This window comes from Globicephala melas, chromosome 16, assembly GCF_963455315.2.
Source record: "Globicephala melas chromosome 16, mGloMel1.2, whole genome shotgun sequence".
NCBI classification, from domain to species: Eukaryota; Metazoa; Chordata; class Mammalia; order Artiodactyla; family Delphinidae; genus Globicephala; species Globicephala melas.
In genome coordinates this window covers 19,086,266-19,106,004 of record NC_083329.1, presented here as the reverse complement: position 1 = coordinate 19,106,004, position 19,739 = coordinate 19,086,266, and the positions used below count along the sequence as shown (strand labels likewise).

The 19,739-nt window shown below is 44.5% G+C and overlaps 1 protein-coding gene across 1 annotated transcript in view; it reads left to right on the top strand.

The window, feature by feature from the left end:
* Positions 1 to 18,087: 18,087 nt before the first annotated feature.
* The window catches only part of RBM20 (RNA binding motif protein 20), a 216,529-nt gene continuing 214,877 nt past the window's right edge, over positions 18,088 to 19,739 (top strand). Inside the window, exon 1 of the mRNA XM_060286236.1 lies at positions 18,088 to 18,245. Within this exon, the coding sequence (XP_060142219.1) occupies positions 18,088 to 18,245 (158 nt within the window). The remainder of the gene's footprint in view (positions 18,246 to 19,739) is intronic.

Genomic DNA, 19,739 nt, shown 5'->3' with positions numbered 1-19,739 from the left:
GGCGCACAGGCTTAGTTGCTCCACGGCATGTGGGATCTTCCCTGACCGGGGCTCAAACTCATGTGCCTTGCATTGGCAGGCAGATTCTTAACCACTGTGCCACCAGGGAAGCCCTGATATGTGGTACTTTTATTTTCATTCATTTCCAAATATATTCTAATTTCCCTTTTGATTTCTACTTTGGCCCATGGATTATTTAGTAGTTTGCTGTTTAATTTCCAAATATTCTGTATTCTTTAATATTTTCATATGATATGAATATATTATTCAAAAATTAAATTTGAAATAATTTTAAAATAAGAATAATGACTCACAAGTTAGGAGAATCTACCCACACACTGAACTTTCCATCTTCCCCCGACTACTCTCTCTCGTGTGCCATAGTTCATCTCCATCCACCCACCTGCCTAGACCAGAATACTTTTACACTGTCCTTAGCTTCTTACACTGTCTTAGCTTCAAATAACTACCATGGCTTGTGGCTTTTATTTCCTGAGGTTTATGAAATATGCCCATCTCCTTTGCTGTTATCTCAGTAGAAGACATCATTGACTCTAGTTTGCACACATGCAGCAGCATCCTAATGGCTTCCCCACAAAATTCTTATTAGTTACAAAGGGGAAAAGAGTGACTGTACAGTATAGAAGCCTGGAAGATGTCATCTTAATCAGGTGGTCAAAATGAACATCACTGTTAATGGGACAAATTGAAACCATGCACCTTGTTAAGATGCAATGAGAAAAATGCATCCTAAATCATTTGAAATGTTATTCAGAAAATCCTATTATTTTAATTTAATCTGTATTAAAAATTTCCTTTCTATTATTTGATTTTATTAGCTTTCTTTCTTAGGGTTAGATTTCTCGATGTGCTCAAGATTTTTGGTTTTCAGGTTCATCTTCAGTAGTCCACAGAGGTGTTTATTGTGCTCTGGAGCAAGGATTAATTGTTTTTGATATTATCTATTATTCTTTTGTACTTGAAGCAGCAGTAGTGCCTTAAAATATGAACTTATAGAGCAAATCTTTAAAGTCCAACATTCTGTCTATACTCTGGTGTAGTAGAAAGAGCCAGGCTCTCAGCAGGCCAGAGCCCTACTTTTGAATCCTAGCTCTGCCGTATGATCTTGTTCATGCTTGTGAATTTTGAGACCCAGTTCTCTCATCCAACAAATGGGCATAATAACACCTGCCTTGCAGAGTTTTTTGTGAGGATTAAGTGAAAAGTGCCTGGCCCGGCTTCCCAAATGTTGACTTTGTAGTTGAAACTGTGTTTGACTCTCCCATACAGCATGAATGAAACAGAGCAATCTGATATTCTGCCAACAGAATATTGGCATTGGCCGCGGCATGTGGGATCTTCCTGGACTGGGTCACGAACCCGTGTCCCCTGAATCGGCAGGCGGACTCTCAACCACTGCGCCACCAGGGGAGCCGCCTTTGGCATTTTTAAAATTAAATTCTTGAGTCTTGATAGCATTTTTCTGGAGCACTTCCAAACCCAGGACCCAGCATGGGGGATTTGTCTCCACTTCCCAGATATTCCAAGATTCTTTTTGTGGGCTCCCTCTCCCTTGGAGGTGCCCACCAGATCCCTTCCAGCCTGGCACCTGACTCCTAAAGTCATGGCCAGCCCCACACGGATTTTCACTTGAATTGCTGACTCTCGCTTCTTTTTCAGGGTCTGCCTCATGGCCAGTACATCCTTCGCAAGGACACCAGAGGGGGAAATTAAGGCAAGAGAGAAAGAACTGAAAAAGGTATGTGACTACATTTAAGACACTTTCACATTTGGAAATTCATTTAATTCACTGAAACCTTATAAGGCAAGGAGGACATGATACTTATTTTTACTTTATGAATGAGTTTCAGGGAGCTGGTAATAAACCCTGGTCACTTTTACTTTAATCACAAAATTTTTGAAATTATAGAAAAAATAACCTTATTTTGCTACATTAAAAGAAATGGTTAAAATTTGTTGTTTTATTAGTCAAAATCAGCCTAAAAGAATTATTTTTGTTCTGTTTTTTCTTTCACTTACTACTGAATGTCACTGTAAATGACAACAACAAAATAAATATCATTTATCAAACACATGTTCATAGTAAGTAGGCGCTATGATAAACCTTTTTTGTCTCATTTAATCATCACAACAAACCAGTATAGTAGATGTTAATAGCCCCATTTTCCAGGTGAGGCCAAAAGAAATTTAACTTGTGTATTGCTTAACATTCTCACGTAATTATTTTCCTAAGTTCCCATTTAGTGTTCATGATTGGGGTTGTTAATTGCTACATGCTAGTAATGTTTCCTAACTCACCCACTTCCTTTTCCCTTGTTGGGTATGATGATTAAAAGAGCTGGGGGGGGAGCATTATTCATTTATTTGTTGCACAAATATTTAGTTAGCTCCTCTGATGCTGTCAGGTGCTGTGTTAGATCCAGGGGATACAACAGCAAGACAAAAACATTCACTTTCACAGAGCAGCCCACGGCTTCCAGGGGATGTAGCCTGCAAGAGGCAAATACAAGGCAGGGTGGGACGAGGGAAGCCCAGGATGCTGTGGGAGCACAGACCAGGGAGCCTAACCCATGCCAGCAAGGGCAGAACAGCTGCCAGTTAAGGGTAAGTCACTCCAGGAAGACCGGAATGGGTTGAATGGTCACAAGTTACCATATGCAAAACCATTACGGCCACCAGACATGAGCCATTCATGACCTTTTGATAGAACTTGGAAATTTAGGGGTCTCAGGGGTTCAGGTACTTTAGGATTTGGAGCCCCAGACTATTTTCATTCCATGGTAATTTCATCAGAGTCTTGTTTGCCATTCCCTAGGCCAAAGGGGCCTAAAACAGCAATGGGCATGCCTCTATTGTCCTTGTGGTGATGACACTGGTGATGACAATGATGGTGGTGCTGGTGCTGGTTCTGACAGCTTTCAATAACTGAGCAGCTACATGCTCACTTTGTGAATGTTATTTCACTGATCTTCACAGCAGTCCTATAGATAGTATTGTTACCCTCATTTCCTTAGGTAAGAAACTAAACCAGAGAGGTTAGGTAACTTGCTCGAGCTCAACTTACTAATAAACAGAAGGAACCAATTCTCGAACCTCAAGAGTTATACCATTCAGACGGTTAAGGGTAGTGAGAGTGTGCTGGTTTTCCCCTAAGGGTACTAGTGGTGGGTTATCGTGTTTAAATTATATATACCCTGCTGCTCTTAATAAAGTGCTTGAGGTAGCTTACAATAAAAGCATTACAATATGGCTTAAAAATAGGTACTACTGAGTGGGAATTAAAGCCAATGTGCTAACTGTTGCTGGGATTGCTCAGATAGGCTCTGAGCTTCGTGGCAGCCATGGTAAAAATGGAGGTATTGTAAGTTGCAAAGTTGTTATTATGGAGAATACAATGCATGTTTTTCCTGGCACTAACTTAGAAAAGCAATTTTTTATGATGGCACTAAATTATGTAAAGCATAATATCCTCAACAATTTTTTTGGAAAAGCAGAAGGTAATTCCCCATGGCTATATTCTTCTATGTAGCGTCTATAGAAACCAAAGGCAGATATTTTCAGTTGGGTTTCCCCAAAAAAAGACTCTAAGACTGATATCTGTGTACAAGAGAAGTGCTCTCAGTAACAAAATCTGTGAGGGATGTGAGAAGCAGGACCGTGCAGAGGGGAAGTTAAACTGCTGTGCAATTGCCACAGAGGTGTCATCCTTCTGAGCCTATAGGAAGCAACTATTTCAGTCCACCCCTCGTATCTCTCAGTTGCACCTGCTTTGTATAACAAACTTATCGCAGCATGGAACAGCTCCTCCAAGACTCTAGTGGTTTCTTTGAGGGGAAAACTTACAAGAGAAATGTTAGTGAGACAAAGTACAGACCCCACTGCTAGAAATGGTCTTAAAGCTGCAACTGACACACTTCATCCATGCTACGCAGAATAACGACCCCACAAAAGATGACTTGCCTGCAAGTTTTTGTTCTCTTTTCAGGGATGGTGCTATATCTGGGACTCAGCTTTGGTCTCAGTTTTGGGCAGGTTGGATATTCAGCAATGCATTAGCTAGATCATCCTTAATGATTGGGAGCCCATGCTGCTGAGTTGATAAATGACCTCCATTCCTGGTACTCTAGATATTTCGTTGATGTACTCATTGTGACAGTACCAGGGTGGCTGATGACAGAGGCTGACTGCTATTAACTGGCCAAGTCTTTCTGGGTACTTGGATGTTCCCTGCCTTTTCTATGGTGAATGCTTTCTGGTGAGCACTTAACATATGATACAATGATCTCCACACTTTATGCCCACTTCCATAGCTCCACCCATCTGCCTCTACCCTAGACTTCCATGTGCCTAATATTCCAGTCCTTCTCTTTCCAGGACCCTGTCAAATGACCCAGCTCACTCACCACTGCCCATGAGTCTATGCATATTCTTGTCTTGGGCTACTTGTGTGTCCACAGAAAGTGAATGACCAAGTGTACCATTTGAAGCTCTTCCCACTGGGAGGACTTCCTCTCAGTGCTACACCAGAGCGGAGCTACATGGGCAGCAGTTCATTTTTGGCTCCATGTACCAAACAACCCATTTATGAGGACTTTTCCTTCTCTGTCAGCTGGTCATAAAGGACCTTCCCTTGTGAACATAGATGTGAGCTGAGGGAGAGGCACTGGTGCAACAGTGATGGATGACAAGGGGTCTCAGCCACCTGCTGGTGCAGCTTACTTGTGTGCTCAGGTGTTGGTCATGCCCAGACCGGCCATACTACTTCCATCTTTCAATGGATTGCTGGTGGACCTACCTGAGCTTTTGACTTAGTGGGTTTAAGATAATCCAGTTCATGATAGGCAGCTGTGGTAAGGACCATTTCTAAAATGGCCCCCAAATGTCCTATCTTAATCCTCAGAATTTGTGAATATGATGAGCTATGCCTCCTGTAATTCTGTTATGCTATCCAGCACATTGAACCTTAAGATAAGATTATCCAGGTGGGCCTGATCTAATCACATGGGCCTTTCAAAGTGGAGAGCTTTCTTTGGCTGGTAGCAAAAGAGGAAGTCAGAGAGATTTGAAGTGAGAGGGGAATTAGATGTACTCTTGCTGGCTTTAGGATGATGGGGCCACATTAGAAGGAATGTAGGGGCCTTAAGGAGCTGAGAAAAGCCCTCAGTTGGCAGCCAACAAGAACAGTCCTACGACCGCAAGGAACTGAATTTGGCCAACAACCTGGTTGGAAGCAGATTCTTACCTAGAGCCTCCAGATAAGTACTTAGCCTGGTCAACACCTTGATTTTGGCCTTGTGATATGCTAAGCAGAGAACCCATCTGAGCCATTCGGGACTTCTGACCTATACAACTGTAAGCAAATAAATGTGTGTTCCTTTAAGCCGTTACATCTGTGGTGATTTGTCACACATCAATAAAAATAGATTACAGCATCTCTGGCCACATAGGCGCTTGTCACTCCATGGTCAGCAAGGTCAGAGATTCTGTCTCTACCAGGGCCCAGCTACTTTTCTTACATATATAATTCTCTGCTGCACATGTCATGGCTTATTCCAGAACTCAGGTGTATACATTATGATTCTCCTATTGGGGTTTGTAATGAATTCTACACAGCATCTCCTCCTTGCAGAAACCCCTCCAGCACCATAGGGTCTTCTGTGTCATGTGACCCAAGCAGCAGCCTGGACATAACTGCAGAATCCATTCTTAGTCGGTGCCTTGGTCAAAGCTGGCAGCCTTCTGTATCACTTGACAGATGATGGGTCAGAGCAGTATCCCAAGTGTGAAATAAATATGCTGCCTCTAGAACAGAAAGAGGTCAAGCAAGTGTTGTGTTTCCTTTTTGGTGGTGGGTGATGCAAGATGCAGTAATTTGTCTGTTACTTTGGAGGGGATGTCTGGCAGGCCTCAGACCACTGGATCCTTAACAGTTCACTAATGTGGCAGGCCCCTGAATCTTTATAAGGTTCACTATCTCACCATTTGGACTCCAACATATTTCTTGCTCATCTGCTATTATTAATATGATATTATCAAAATAGAGGACTCTTGTGAAATCCTGCAGAATTTCCAGCTTGTCCAAGATCCTTTGGGCTATTGTATGACAGATGACAGGAGAGTTAAAGTTCTGGAGCGAGACCATTGATGTATACTGCTGACTGCCCCACGTGAATGAAAACTACTTTTAATAGTCTACGTAGGCTACAGTGGGCTCAGCCCACCAGGCCAAAAGCGGAACTATTAAAGCAAAAATTAATGAGTTTAAAAAGTAGAAAAACGGCAGAAATAGTAAACATTCCCAAATGCTTGTTCTTTGAAAAATCAACAAAATACTTAAACCGCTAGTTAACCTAATATGAAAAAGGAGCAAGGCAAAATACACAAAAGCAATGACAGGAACATAAATCCCTGTTCCTGGAAACAGGGAACAGGCTATATTTTTCTATGTAGTGTCTATAGAAACCAAAGGCAGATATTTTCCTTGTAGCCACCTATGTAAGTAATTTTGAATCCCTTGTTTATCACAAGTGCAGGTATCAGGAGGGCGGCGTCTAGTCTCAGGAGAGGTGCTATAGCTGCACTTTCTGCCTTGGCTGGTTTTATCCATCTGGCTCCAGGTCTCTTGTGCCTCTGCGCTATGAGACTGGCAGCTGGTGTCAATGTGGTGATTTTCTTGGCTCTGTCCTCTCTTCTGGTATCACTTTTTCTGTAATAAAACTTTTACTTTGATCTGCTGGAGTGTCAAGTGTTTTATTTGCTACCACTAAAATAATCGAAACCTCTCTGAGGAAAATGTTAAAATGCTCCCAAAAGGCATAATAGGAGACTTGAACAAAGCAAGAGACATCCCTTGTTCTCTGACAGGACCATTCAACATCATAAAGCTCTAATTCTCCTGAAGTTAATATATAATTTTAACATGATCCTAATAAAAATACCATATTCTTTTCTAGAGGAGTCAACTCCAGAAATCATGTAGAAAAATAAACATGCAAGAATAGCTATAAAACCCCTCAAAAGGGACTTCCCTGGTGGCACAGTGGTTAAGAATCTGCCTGCCGATGCAGGGGACACGGGTTCAAGCCCTGGTCAGGGAAGAGCCCACATGCCGCGGAGCAACTAAGCCTGTGCGCCACAACTACTGAGCCCGTGTGCCACAACTACTGAAGCCTGTGTGCCCTAGAGCCCATGCGCCACAAGAAGAGAAGCCCCTGCTTGCTGCAACTAGAGAAAGCCCACGTGCAGCAACAAAGACCCAATGCAGCCAAAAACAAAACAAAACAACAACAAAAAAACACCGTCAAAAGAAGAGTTGTGAGAAGAGACTAGGCTTCTCAAATAGTAAATGATATTATAAAAGATCTATGATTAAAACTGGTAAATAAATAGACAGACTATTAGAATAAAATAGCAAGTCCGGGAATAGACCTTAGTGCACATGGGAATTTAGCATATGATAAAGATATTGTCTCTAATCACTGAGGAAAAGCTGGTTCTTTTAATAAGTGGTGTTGGAGCAACTGGATGGCTATTTGGAGACAGATAAAGTTGGATCCACGCCTTACACTGTACACCAGAATAAACTCAAAATGAATCAGAGGTCTAAGCATAAAAAATAAAATCATACAGGTACTAGAAGAAAACAGAATCAACTAACAAGCATAGAAGGATTGATTCAATTAGAAAAGGCTTCATTTATAACAGCTTCTGGCAAGGGTCATTAGTGGATGCTAAAACCATTGGGTGAATGACTACTGGTGACCAAGACACTTACATAGTCTCAAAGTGTCAGCGCACAGATGATTTCTTTTTCTTTTTTTTTTTGCGGTACACGGTCCTCTCACTGTTGTGGCCTCTCCCGCTGCGGAGCACAGGCTCCGGACGCGCAGGCTCAGCGGCCATGGCTCACGGGCCCAGCTGCTCCGCGGCATGTGGGATCCTCCCGGACCGGGGCACGAACCCGTGTCCCCTGCGTCGGCAGGCGGACTCTCAACCACTGCACCACCAGGGAAGCCCAGATGATTTCTAATTACAAAGGGAAAGAGATGAGACCTGCTTTAACCAAGCAAAACCACTTAGTATCACTAATAATGGTACAATCTGAAAAAATTGGGCCTTTCATGTGAGGAATGGAAAACATACAAGATCACATATGTAGTCTTGCTAAAAAATCTTAACCTGAATCTAGTAATGAGAAAATGATAAGACAAATTCAGAATATAGAATATGAACTCTACGAATCAATTCACCTGGACTCTTTAAAAATGTCAATGTCATGAATGATGGAAAAAAAATGGTGTGGAAACTGTTCTAGGATAAAGCAGACTAAAGAGAATAACAAATACAATGCAAAAATTTGGTTGAATCTTAGACTGAAACAAAAAAGCAAATATAAAGGACATTATTTAGACGACTGGGAAAATTTGCATATGAAATGAAAATTATATATTATTGTATCAACGTTATATTTCTTGGGTGTCTTAATGATATTGTGGTTGTAGAGGAGAACATCCTTGTTCTTTGGGAATACTTGGTATTTAGGAATGAACTGTCATCGTTTCTACCACTTATTTTTAACTAGTTCAGGAACAACAAAAATATTAGATAATTATCTGAATCCTTGACGCTTAATATGAAACACACATTTAAAAAAATGTTGCTTGGTGTTCCCCGGTGGCCTAGGGGTTAGGATTCCGGGCTTTCCCTGCCATGGCCCAGGTTCAATCCCTGGTCAGGGAACTGAGATCCTGTAAGCCGCGCAGTACAGCCAAGAAAAGAAAAAAACCCAAAAAACCTGTTGCTTTAGTAATGATCTTCATCTTCATGACACACCCTTAGAAATCTGAATTCTAGTTGTTGGAGGTCTGGGGTGAAGGTTGTAGAGACACTCAATTATCATAAAAATCATTCTGGATGAAATAGTTCTTCAGGCAATGAACACCTAGGAATGGAGTGGTTGTAACTTGTCAAAGATTATGGACAGAAAGAAAAGACTAGAATATGAAGAAAGAATGCAGTCTTATTATGTAGCCTTAGACTATGTGAGATTTCTTTTTTTTTCTTTTACTTTTTAAGGAACATTTTCACTAAAGTATAACATATGTGTAGAAAGAGACACAAATCATAAATGTATAGCTTGTTGAATTTCCACAAAGTGAATACATCTATGAAACCATCCAGATCCAGACACAGAACATGCAACAGCTCAGAAGCCTCTCTAGGGCTCAGATTGAAAACTCAGCTTGGGGATCACTCAGGGGATGCTTTTTTCCCCCCATTTACTTGGAATACTTATTTAATTTTTTTCAGCAAACATTTTTTAGTACCTTGCTCTGAGTCAGACACCCTGCCATGCATGTTGCATCACACATCATCATGTCCTTCATTCTCAGTACACACCTGCCCTACCAGAGGCTGTTCCTATGCTAACATCCTTTTCGGTTAAAGAATAGATGTTTGTCAGGCTTTCACAGTCCAGCATCCACCTATTCCTGGCACCCTCAGATTTTCCACTAGGGGAATCACAGGCTCTCCAAAGTGCCTGCTTCAGGTGGAGTGGACGTGGCATCTGGCACCAGGGGTGAGCATGAGTCTCTGGCTCAGCCAGTGAGATTATCACATGTTTTGGCTGTAGATTGGTTCACAAATAGGCACAGGACTCAATCAGAGCCAAAGAAGTGCAACAAGGATTTTGTTAGATGACAGGGAGAGGCACACTCACTTGAACCAAGGGGGAGTGTCGATGTGGAAATGCTGAGAGCCATTTGCCTCTTCTGATGGGTCACCCCAGCCTCAGAATTTCCATGGGGTTGGCTGAGGTCTCCCATGAGACTTTCTTATAGCCTGACTTCTCTTTCTGCCCAATCCTGCTTCCTTCTTTTCTCTTCCACATGTATAGATCCCATGAGCAGGCCCTAACAAACCTGCCGTAGCCCATTTCCGTCTCAGAGTCTGCTTCCCAGGGAATTTTGGCAGGCGTGGTGCCAAGCACTTACATATATTGTTCATCCGCAGATGAACGCTGAAGGCATACTATGTGCCAGACACACGGCGCTATGACACAACCTATGAACCTCATTTTAGAGGTGAGGAAACTGAAGCACGCAAAGGTTAGGTAACTTACCGAAGGTCACACAGCTATAAAGTGACAGAGTCAGGATTCAAGCCCAGGTCTGTCTGGTTCTAAAGGCCATGCCCTTAATGATACTGCTACAAACAAGCCAATCGCAGAACTAAAAACCGCTCCAGATTTCCAAGTCTTCATAGCCAACATTCTTGTGCTGAATCAAAGAAACAAATATACATTCTATTGTCGGCAAATCTCCACGTTTGAGGATGAAAGGGCTACTCAGAGAGGCATGCCCAGTCCCTGCAGCCCAGGCATTGCTGATAAAGTCAGGAGAATGAGGCACGACACATGAAAACTTAAACCACAGAACAGTAAAGAAGGATCACATTATCAAATAAAAAATATACACACTTACTGGGAGTACGTGATTAATTGCCAAGTGAGATGTGCAGACCAGCAGTGCGATATGCTCTCCAAGAAGGGAGACATTCCTGGGCTAGAAGGCGCTCCTGGGATGGAAATGGGCTCAGTCAGGCAGGGCACAGAGGGAGAAGGGCACAGAAGAAGAGGTGCAGGGGGGCAAAACGCATAAGGTGTTTTCCAGGGAAAGGATTAGACCAGCCTGGCCAGACTCAAGTGTGAAAGGAGCTGAGCCTGGAGGCTGGACCAGGGGGGAGGCTGTGAAGGTTTCTGGATGTCAGAGTCCTTCCTTCTTGGACCATGGATCCTTGTTTCCTGGCTCCTCCCCACTTCCTATTCTCACGGGGTGCAAACAACTTGCCTTCCCTGGTGGCCCTGGGATTGGAGTTGAGCTCAAGCCCTCAGGGACTGGGGGATAAGGTGGGGAGCCCCCGAGTCCCCTCTGGTTGTGCGTCCCTTCACCTGGCTTACTGGGCTGTCAGACCAAGGGAACAAAATCCCTCAGCCCCTCCCTCTCCACCAGTCCCTTTCCTCCCTGTGTTACTTTCCTCAGGCTGTTGTAACAGAGCACCACAAACTAGGTGGTTTACCACAAAAGAAATGTATCCTCTCACAGTTCTGGAGGCCAGAAGTCAGAAATCCGGGTGTCAGCAGGGCCATCTGAGCCTCTGGGGAAATCCTTCCTTGCCTCTCCCTAGCTTCTGGTGGTGGCTGCCAGTCTTTGGTGTTCCCAGCCTTGCATCTGTGTCATGCCAGTCTCTGCCTCTGTCATCACACAGCATTCACCCTGTGTAATCTGTGTCTCAATTGCCCTCTTTTTGTAAGACACCAGTCATATTGGATCAGGGCCCACTTATGATGGGGGCACTATTCTTCCCATTTTTCAGATGGGAACACTGAGGCTCAGAGAGGTAAGGTAGCCTAAAGCCATGCAGCTAACAGGTCATGGGGCTGGGTTTCTCATCCAGCTATTCTGACTCCAGAGTCTATGCTGAGAGGTGGCTGGGCAGGGCATCCTGCTTCGGGTGACCCTGGGATGACCATAGGTGCCACATCGGGGAGTAGCACCAGTCTCCCCACTCCAGGCCAGCTGCATGGGTGCCCACTCAGTGAGGTCAGCATATCACAGGTTCTCACTGTTCCTGGCATCACACTGGCATGCAAAGGCCTCCGGTGTTGCTTTCCATAATGGTCACCTGATCCCCAAGCCAGTAGGCAAACAGCCTGAGATGTTTATTCCCTGCCGACCAACTGGCCTGACAGACAGACAGCCCTGGTGATAAGGGAAGACGGAGGAGGCACCTGGAGGGAGGGGCTGGATAAAGGAATCCCCTGCCTCTGAGAAGTGCTGTTTTGCTTGGCTGGGGCCCGAGTCACACTACCAGCTTCTGAATGACAGTGACATTCCCCAGGGATTAAGCTTGCAGTGTAGAAGCTGGGTCTCCACAGGGGGTGCGGGGCCCCATGGAAGTTAAATCATGCAACTAGCCACCAGCTAACATTTCTGCCACATTCATTTCATACCTCCATCACTTCCCATCCCCCCTCCAAGAAAATTCAGCTGCAACTTGTTTTATAACACCCCTTATTATACCCTGCTGCTTTGCTTTCTCTTGGTAATAGCAAAAGAGATAAAGCCATTCTCTGGATCCTTCAAAGCACAGCTTAAAATTCTTCTTTTCCTGGAAGCCAGATGCAGGTAACCCTGCCCTACCCGGCTCTGAGCGCCTAGGATTCTAACTCAATCCACTGTTGGTTCATGGCCAGGTACTGAGCAAGCTGTGGAAAGACAGAGGTCAAGCTACCTAGGCTTGGGGCAGTGATGCTTTTAGGGAAGGCAAAGATGTTGATGTCACTCCTGGTTTGGGATGACTGCTTTTCTGTTCAGGAACACTGGATACACCTAGTGGTCCAGAACCCAGATTTTCTGACTCCCAGCCAACTGTTACTTTGATTATAGTACAATACCTGTGCGGCTCATCACAGGGCAGGGGGCCTGGCTGATAAATCCACCACCAGAGAGATGGAGGCTAAGCCTGTCCCTACAGCCAATGAGGGATGCTCTCCATGAGTTGTTAGGCAGAAAAGAACCTCTTGGGTCATGTCCTCACTTTTGCTCAGCTAAAGTTCCCTGACTGTCTCCTTCAAATTCAAACGTGCATCCAGATCCATGAGTAACCATATTATTTTTAAACAGCATCCTTCAGCCACTGCCTCTCCTGCGTTTTCAGAGAGGCAATCCTTTATGAAGCTAGCACAGGATTTTATTTTATGATTGTTTTGAGACATCTGCGGGGATTCCATGGAGTTTAAGTAAAAGATTAGGGTGTAGCTCTGAGAGAGAAGCCAGCAAACAGGTAAAGCTCACCTCAGGGGGATAGAAAAGAGAAGCCAGGTCTTGTGGAGAGATAGGAAAATAAAGGATGAGGTACTGGAGACAGCAGAGAGGGTCAAACCAGCCAGCATTTAGCAGAGGAAATGTCTGGTCTCAGAAGCCCCATTATACCAAGAAACATCATGCCACTATGCAGAGCAGTTAAAAGCTCTATCCTGGGGGAATAGAGACTGGGGTTAGATTTGCACTTCCTCCACTCAGTAGCTGTTGAGTGGCTTAACTTCTTTGAGCCTTAGTTTTCCTATCCTTAAAATGGGCATAAACACAGCCACCTAATAAGGTAATTGTGAGGATTAAATGAGAAATATTATGTGCTCAAGACAGTCTGGCATAGAGTAATACTCAAGAAATGATAACTGTTGTTATTAATACCCAGATAACAGTTAATATGTTATGGCTAATGTTGATAGGTTGCTTAATATTTATCCACAATTATCAAACTAGTAGGTTGTAACTGTATCAAGATGACTGACGGCAACTTAATGAGTTAATTATTCAATTGTCTCTACTTGGGTTGTTAGAATAACAAAAGGCTACTCTGGAAAATACATTGTCCAGTGTGTTTCTCCTTCATTCTTCCAGACGAAGTTTTACCTTAAAAATAAAATCCTATTCATGTGCTAAGTGCTATTAAGAATTATTAGTTGAAGAAAGAAAGGTTTTGTTGTTAGTTAATTAAAAAAACCACATGTTTATAGTAAAAAAATTTCAAACAGTATATATATTGTACTTCGATTAAATTTTATTTCAAATAAAAACGATATAAAAGGTCATAAAAGAAAAAGGTTCCTGCCCCATCCCAATTTCCAGAGGTAATTACTGTTAATAATTAATTACTTGTATAATTTTCCTGGAATGTTTTATACTCTTTGGTTTTATACAAATTTAATCATACTGCAATACTGCTGAGGAACTTGTATTTTCTCCTTAGTAACAGGTCTTGGCAACTTCTTAGCAGTGCATACAGACCTGCCCCCTTCTTTTTGAGAGCTACCTTGTAATCCCTTCCATGTAGGGACCATCCTTTATGTAACCAGTCCCTTTGCTTAGCATTCTGGTTGTCTCTGGTTTGCTATTATGAACAATGCCACAATAAACTTCCTTGAACATGGAACTTTAGTTGTTGCTACAAATAAACCTATAGGATAAATTCCTAAAAGGGTAACTACTGAATCAGTTTCCTTTGTTGTAACTGTAATAGACAGTGCCAACTCACTTCCAAAGAGGTTGCAGCAACTGATAATTTCACCCACAGTATATGAGAATGTTTGTGTCCTGCATTTTCACCAGTTCTGAGTATTATCAAACTTTATAATCTACTAAGTAAATTGTCATTAAAAAATAGTAGTAATATACATATATGGAATAGCAGTACAGATTAAATGATTCCATCCGCAGAGATGAATGCTCACATCACCTTGAACAGAGGGCAGGGAGTTGCAGGGAGTCAGACCAGGGTCTGAACTTCAGCTCCACTATTTATTATCCCTGTGACCTCGGACAGGTTCATCAAGCTTCTATGTCTGCAAACTGGTGATATTAAATGAAATAAGGCATAAGAAAGCTCCTAGAACCACTGTCTGGAACCCAGTAAACATTTATTAATATTACAAAACAAACCAGAGTCCCTGGCAAGTTTGAGAGTGACAGAGACCTAGTTTCGATTTCCTGCTCCTTTCTACTACCCACTGCTAGGCTGCTTAATTTCTTTAAATTTTCTTGTTTATAAGGCGTCAATTTGGATCCTGCCTATTAATTTACTGATTCGGATAAATACGAGTGGCAGAGTTGAATCACAATGCAGGGGGCATTTTACATTCACTGGAAGATGTAGGCAGCATCACAGCAAAAGAAGACAGGTGGCATCTTAGGTCTAGGTGTGCCACTGAGGCAGTGGGAGAGGTTTGGGGTCAGACTGACCTAACTGCAGTCCTGCTTCTGCCTCTTAAAAGCCAGGTGACCTGGGGCAAGTTCTTATAGCCCTCTAGCCTCAGCTTCCTCAATTCTAAAACAAGGTAACAACAGTAGCTACGTCATGAGATTATTGGGAGTATGAAGTAAATAATAATCTATGAAAGCACTTAGCAGCTGACTCCTGTGAAATGTTCAATATATTCATAGACAGCAAAAGCCTCACTTCCTGATCACTGTTTACTGGTATGTCAGCAGGGACAGAATGCTTCTGCAGAGTGGAACAGAGATGTTACCAGCCCTCCCCTCCCCATTTGTCAAGTCGGGTGACCACACACACACCCTCCCCAGCCTTTCCCTCACTTCAGTAACTGTAAAGCACATCCTAGTGTGATGGGGGTGGTGATGACACAGGACAGACCCACAAAAGCAAGACTGCTAAAGATTCTTACATGGCTGCAACCCCAGCCAGGGGTCTTTCTCATTTTTCCTGGAAAGGAGTGAAACGACATTAAGTTAATAAATAGTTTTCATTGGAATTGCTTAATACACTTAATGTTTGACTTGCAAAATGGAAAGTCTTGTTCATTATTATCCTGGACAACATTTTGGGGGATCTGAGATAAGACAGGAACTAGCTTTAGGTTTTTGCTGCAGTGTTTCCCTCACCCTTCACATCTGCTTCAATTAAAATTTCAGTTCTTACATAAACTGCAAACATTAAGCTATACTCATGGAAATGGGGCTTCTTAAAAACACCTTGTGAATTATTATTTTTTTCCTTTTTTGTTTTGAAAATTTCAACTTACAGAAAGGATGAAAGAAAAGTCTAATGAATACCCAAGATTTACCCACTGTTATTATTTTGTCACAAAACTAATACATCATTTTTGAGATGTAGAGAGGTGCATTTGTATAATACGAATTTCCTTTCCTCTCTTCCTCCCTTCTTTATTTTCTCCCTCCCTCCCTTCTTTCCTTCCTTTCTTCCTTTGTTTTTTTGTGCCAGTAAAAATGTTATGAGAATGGATTAAGTTATATTAATATTGTGACTTCCAGGCATTCAGCTTCCTGGAGTTTGAGGTCTGTTGTTCTATTTGGCTACAAGTTTGGAATATAAGGAATCATGTTTGTGATACCTGCCAGACTGAATATCTCCTGCACCAAATGTGCAAGATCCATTATCTCTAATCCTAACAGTGACTGTGCAAGTCCGGGTCTCATCCCTGCCAGTTTACATATTTGGTAACTGACACTCAGAGACTGAGTCACTCAACCTCTCTGGTAAAAACTGCTGATCTGTCTTTTTTTGACTACAAAGCTTTTTTCACAAAGGTTTTGGGGGATTCTCAGAGTGATATTTTAATGTAAGCATATGGAAAGTTTTAGTTTCTGGGACAGTTGCAATGTTAATTTCAGATAATTTCCCTCAACCAAGGAGGTAGGGGAGCAGTGGAAGGTGGAGTTTTATGGAAACCATAGTCAGGACTTCAGTGATAGAAACTAAAGATGATGAACTAACCACTCCCAGAGCCCGAGAAGACTCTTTGGGATGGCCTCTTACTAGCCATATATAGTTGGAAAAATCACCCTGACTTGCCTCATTTGTGAAATGAATAAACAATCAGTACCTCTTTACCTGGGTTTTCTGGTGAGATTCAGTTTTGCGAATTGTGATTACTTTTATGAATACAAGGAACTGATGTACCATTTTATCTGTAGGTGAAGGAGGGAGAGAGACAGAAGAAAGGTGAGAGTGGACAGGGCATTTTATGTATAGGAGAGAGAGAGGGAGGGAGCGGGAAAGATATAAGTAGGATGACAGCAATCAAGGGAGGCTTACCTTCCTGAAACTGGCAGGAAAGTTGACAGAAACTCACAGTCTAGGGAGAGAAGAAAGCATCTTTCAGGGAATTCAATTAGTTGCCGGTCCCGGAGAACCCATCTCCAGAATTTTCCTTCACGTGGCTGCGGGAGGAGGATGGGTTGGCTTGAGACCTTCAGCAAACTTCTTTCCAGGCCGTGGGGCACCCTGACGCGCGCTCTGGCTTCCAACGCACCCAAGGGACGCTTTTCGGTGCTGCCCGTGTCAGGATTTAAAAAGCCGTGTGCCCGACGGAGGGTAAGGATCTCCAGAGTAACCACTCTCCGAGGTCTTTGCCCAGCTTCTAGATGTTTCTGCGGCACCAGGTGACTCCCCAGACCTCTACCCGTGCTCCAGGACATCACATTGCACTTTGCGGGGTGACTCCTCCGCGCAGGATGCCTGTGTCCACAACTGTGAACTGGTGTGTGCAGGTGAAGTGGCGCACACTGGCTCCCCAGCAACCAACAGAGCTTCAGAAGCGGTGAACTTGGGGGTGCGATGTCACCGAACTCCTTTTCATCCTTTACATTCCTACTGAGATCTGGGCAATAAATAACAAGAATAAAACATATACGTGGTTTTGTCTTTGCGCTCGCGGGATCGTGGCAGGTCCTTTAGAGAAGTGAGGAAATAAATGAAGAGAAATCACGGCGGCCTCGCCGGCTACTTCTGGGGACCCCTGAAATCAGCAGCTGGAATGGCCAGTTTGGAGAGCCCTCGGGTCCGGTCATCTAAGACCTGGGGTTACCAGTCCCACCGACCTGCGGGAATTCCGGGCTTTTCCCCCGCGGGGTCGGGCCCCTCAGCCACCAGTGGCGCTGGCCCGGCTCCAGTCGCGGGAAGGTGCCAAGCCCCGCGCACTTTGCGCTGGCGAAGAGCGCAGACGCCCGGGGCGCGCTCGGTCCGCCCCGCTTGGCAGGAGCGCGCGAAGCCGCGCGCGCGGTCCCGGGGGATAGCCCGGAGGCCGCCCCGCTAGCGGGAGAGGCGAGAACTCGGCGTCCGGCGGCGGACTGGCGTGCGTCTCGCCGCCTCACGCGGTTGCACTGAGCTGCGGGGCGCCGGACCGGGGACCCAGAGGGCGCGCAGCGGCGGGCGGCGGGCAGAGCTCCCCCGACCACCCGGGCGCCCAGGGGCTCCTGCTGGCTGGGAGACGCCCCCTGGCCCCTACCTCTGTTTGGCCCGGCCGGGCGAGCGGGACCGGCGGGAGGAGGAGGAGGAGGTGGGGCCGCCGGGACTGCCTCCTCCCCGCCCCTCGCGTCTCCTCCCCGCGCCACCGGGAAGGACAAGGGGACTGGGCACGGGGACCCCGGCCAGTGAGCGCCCGCGCCCCGGGGTCGCCCCTCGCTCGCGCTCTCCCGCCGCGAGCCCGGGCCGGTCTTGTTTCGCAAGGTGCTGGCCGCAGCCATGAGCCAGGACGCCGAGCCCAGCGGCCCCGAGCAACCGGACAGAGATGCCCGCAGCGTGCCCGGTGCCCCGGCGCCCCCGGCGCCCCCAGGCCCGAGAGGGATGCAGCCGCCGCCACCGCCTCCGCCCCAAGCCGGCCTAACCCAGATCATCCAAAAGTAAGAGGAGGAAAGGGGGAGCGGGGCCCCGGGTGCGCTTGGGGGACAAGCCCCGGGCGCCCCCTTTTGTGGCTTCCTCTCTCCCGTTCCCGCTAAACTTCTCTCGGCCGCCTTGCGTTTGAAGTTTTCTTGCCCGCCCTCTCGGCAGAGTCGGTGTCATTCTGGCCTTTTGTGAGTTTGGGGAGAGGGAAGCCAAGCTATTTGGGGAAAATAATTTTGTTCTTCCTCATCCCCTGTCTCTTCTCTTCGGGGACGTTACCGGGTATTTTGAACTAAATTAACTCAAACTGGGGGGAAATGGCCCAGGGACTATATTTCATCTTTCTAGTCCCAAGAGGCCGCTGGAACGTATGGAGAGCCGTGCGTGTGTGCGCGCGCGTGCTGGAGGGCGTGTAAGTAAAACGCCGCGCGAAGAAACCACCCTTAATGGTGCCCATGAAGTCAAACAGTGATATTGGGTGAAAAGGATGGTGAGGGTTTGTAGACAACGTATTTTTGCTTTGTCCTGCAAGAAGTGTTTACACTTTCCAAGAAGGCCCTTGCGAAGAGTTTCTAGCCGCGGAACCGTTTTCCAGTAAGGTTACCATCTTGTGATTAGGGGGAAACTGTGCGACTTGGGTCGCGAGTTTTCCGGGCCGGCTGTCCCAATGCGTCGAGTAGATTGGGGGTGGTCAGTAGGCTCTGAGAAGCTCTTTCAGCCCATTTGGGAGACATAAAAGTAAAACGGTGAGGCTTCGTTCATTCTTTCGAAATTTTGTTTGACAGTTTAAGGCCTAGAATGTTGGTTTGTTTGAAGGATCTTTATTCTCCGAAAAGTTTCCCTCAGCTTGTAATGAAGTCCTCAAAACTAGTGTAGTTAGTGTTGGAAAGTCTGAATGATGAGCGGGCGAAACTGGAGAAAATTAAAGAAATACACACAAGCACAGCAAAATCAATCCTATGGAACCGAGCAGGAGTTTTTCGGCACTGCTTTGAGTTACATAAACTTATTAAAATGTAATAAGAGAAATAACCAGTGATGGAGCATAAATGGAAGTAAATATTGTTTTTAAGACTGACTTACGTAATAGAATAGTGAAAATTTAAGTTTGACATCAAAGAACGCTGGTATCGTATTTCAGAACAAAATGGTTCCCTTGTTTTTGACTGGTAGAATATTAAAAGCTCCATATATGACAACTTTTTGCTTTAGTTTGATTTTATATAACTTTCAACTACTAACAAGTAGCTAACTATTTGAAACTGAAAATATTTTATATTGTTATTCTATTCCCTTTGTTTTGCAAATTTCAGCTAAGATTTACTAAATATGATGGACAGTTTAAGTACATCATTGCTTAAAATTTCTCTTTAGTCCTTAACATAAATATAAACTAACAGAGAAAAAAATGTTTAAAACCTGAGGTTTATTTAGTGAAAGAGAAAAAAAAAATCTAATTCACTGATTATTAACTGGGAAACATCTCATGTGCTTCTTACTGCCAGTGTCTTGTG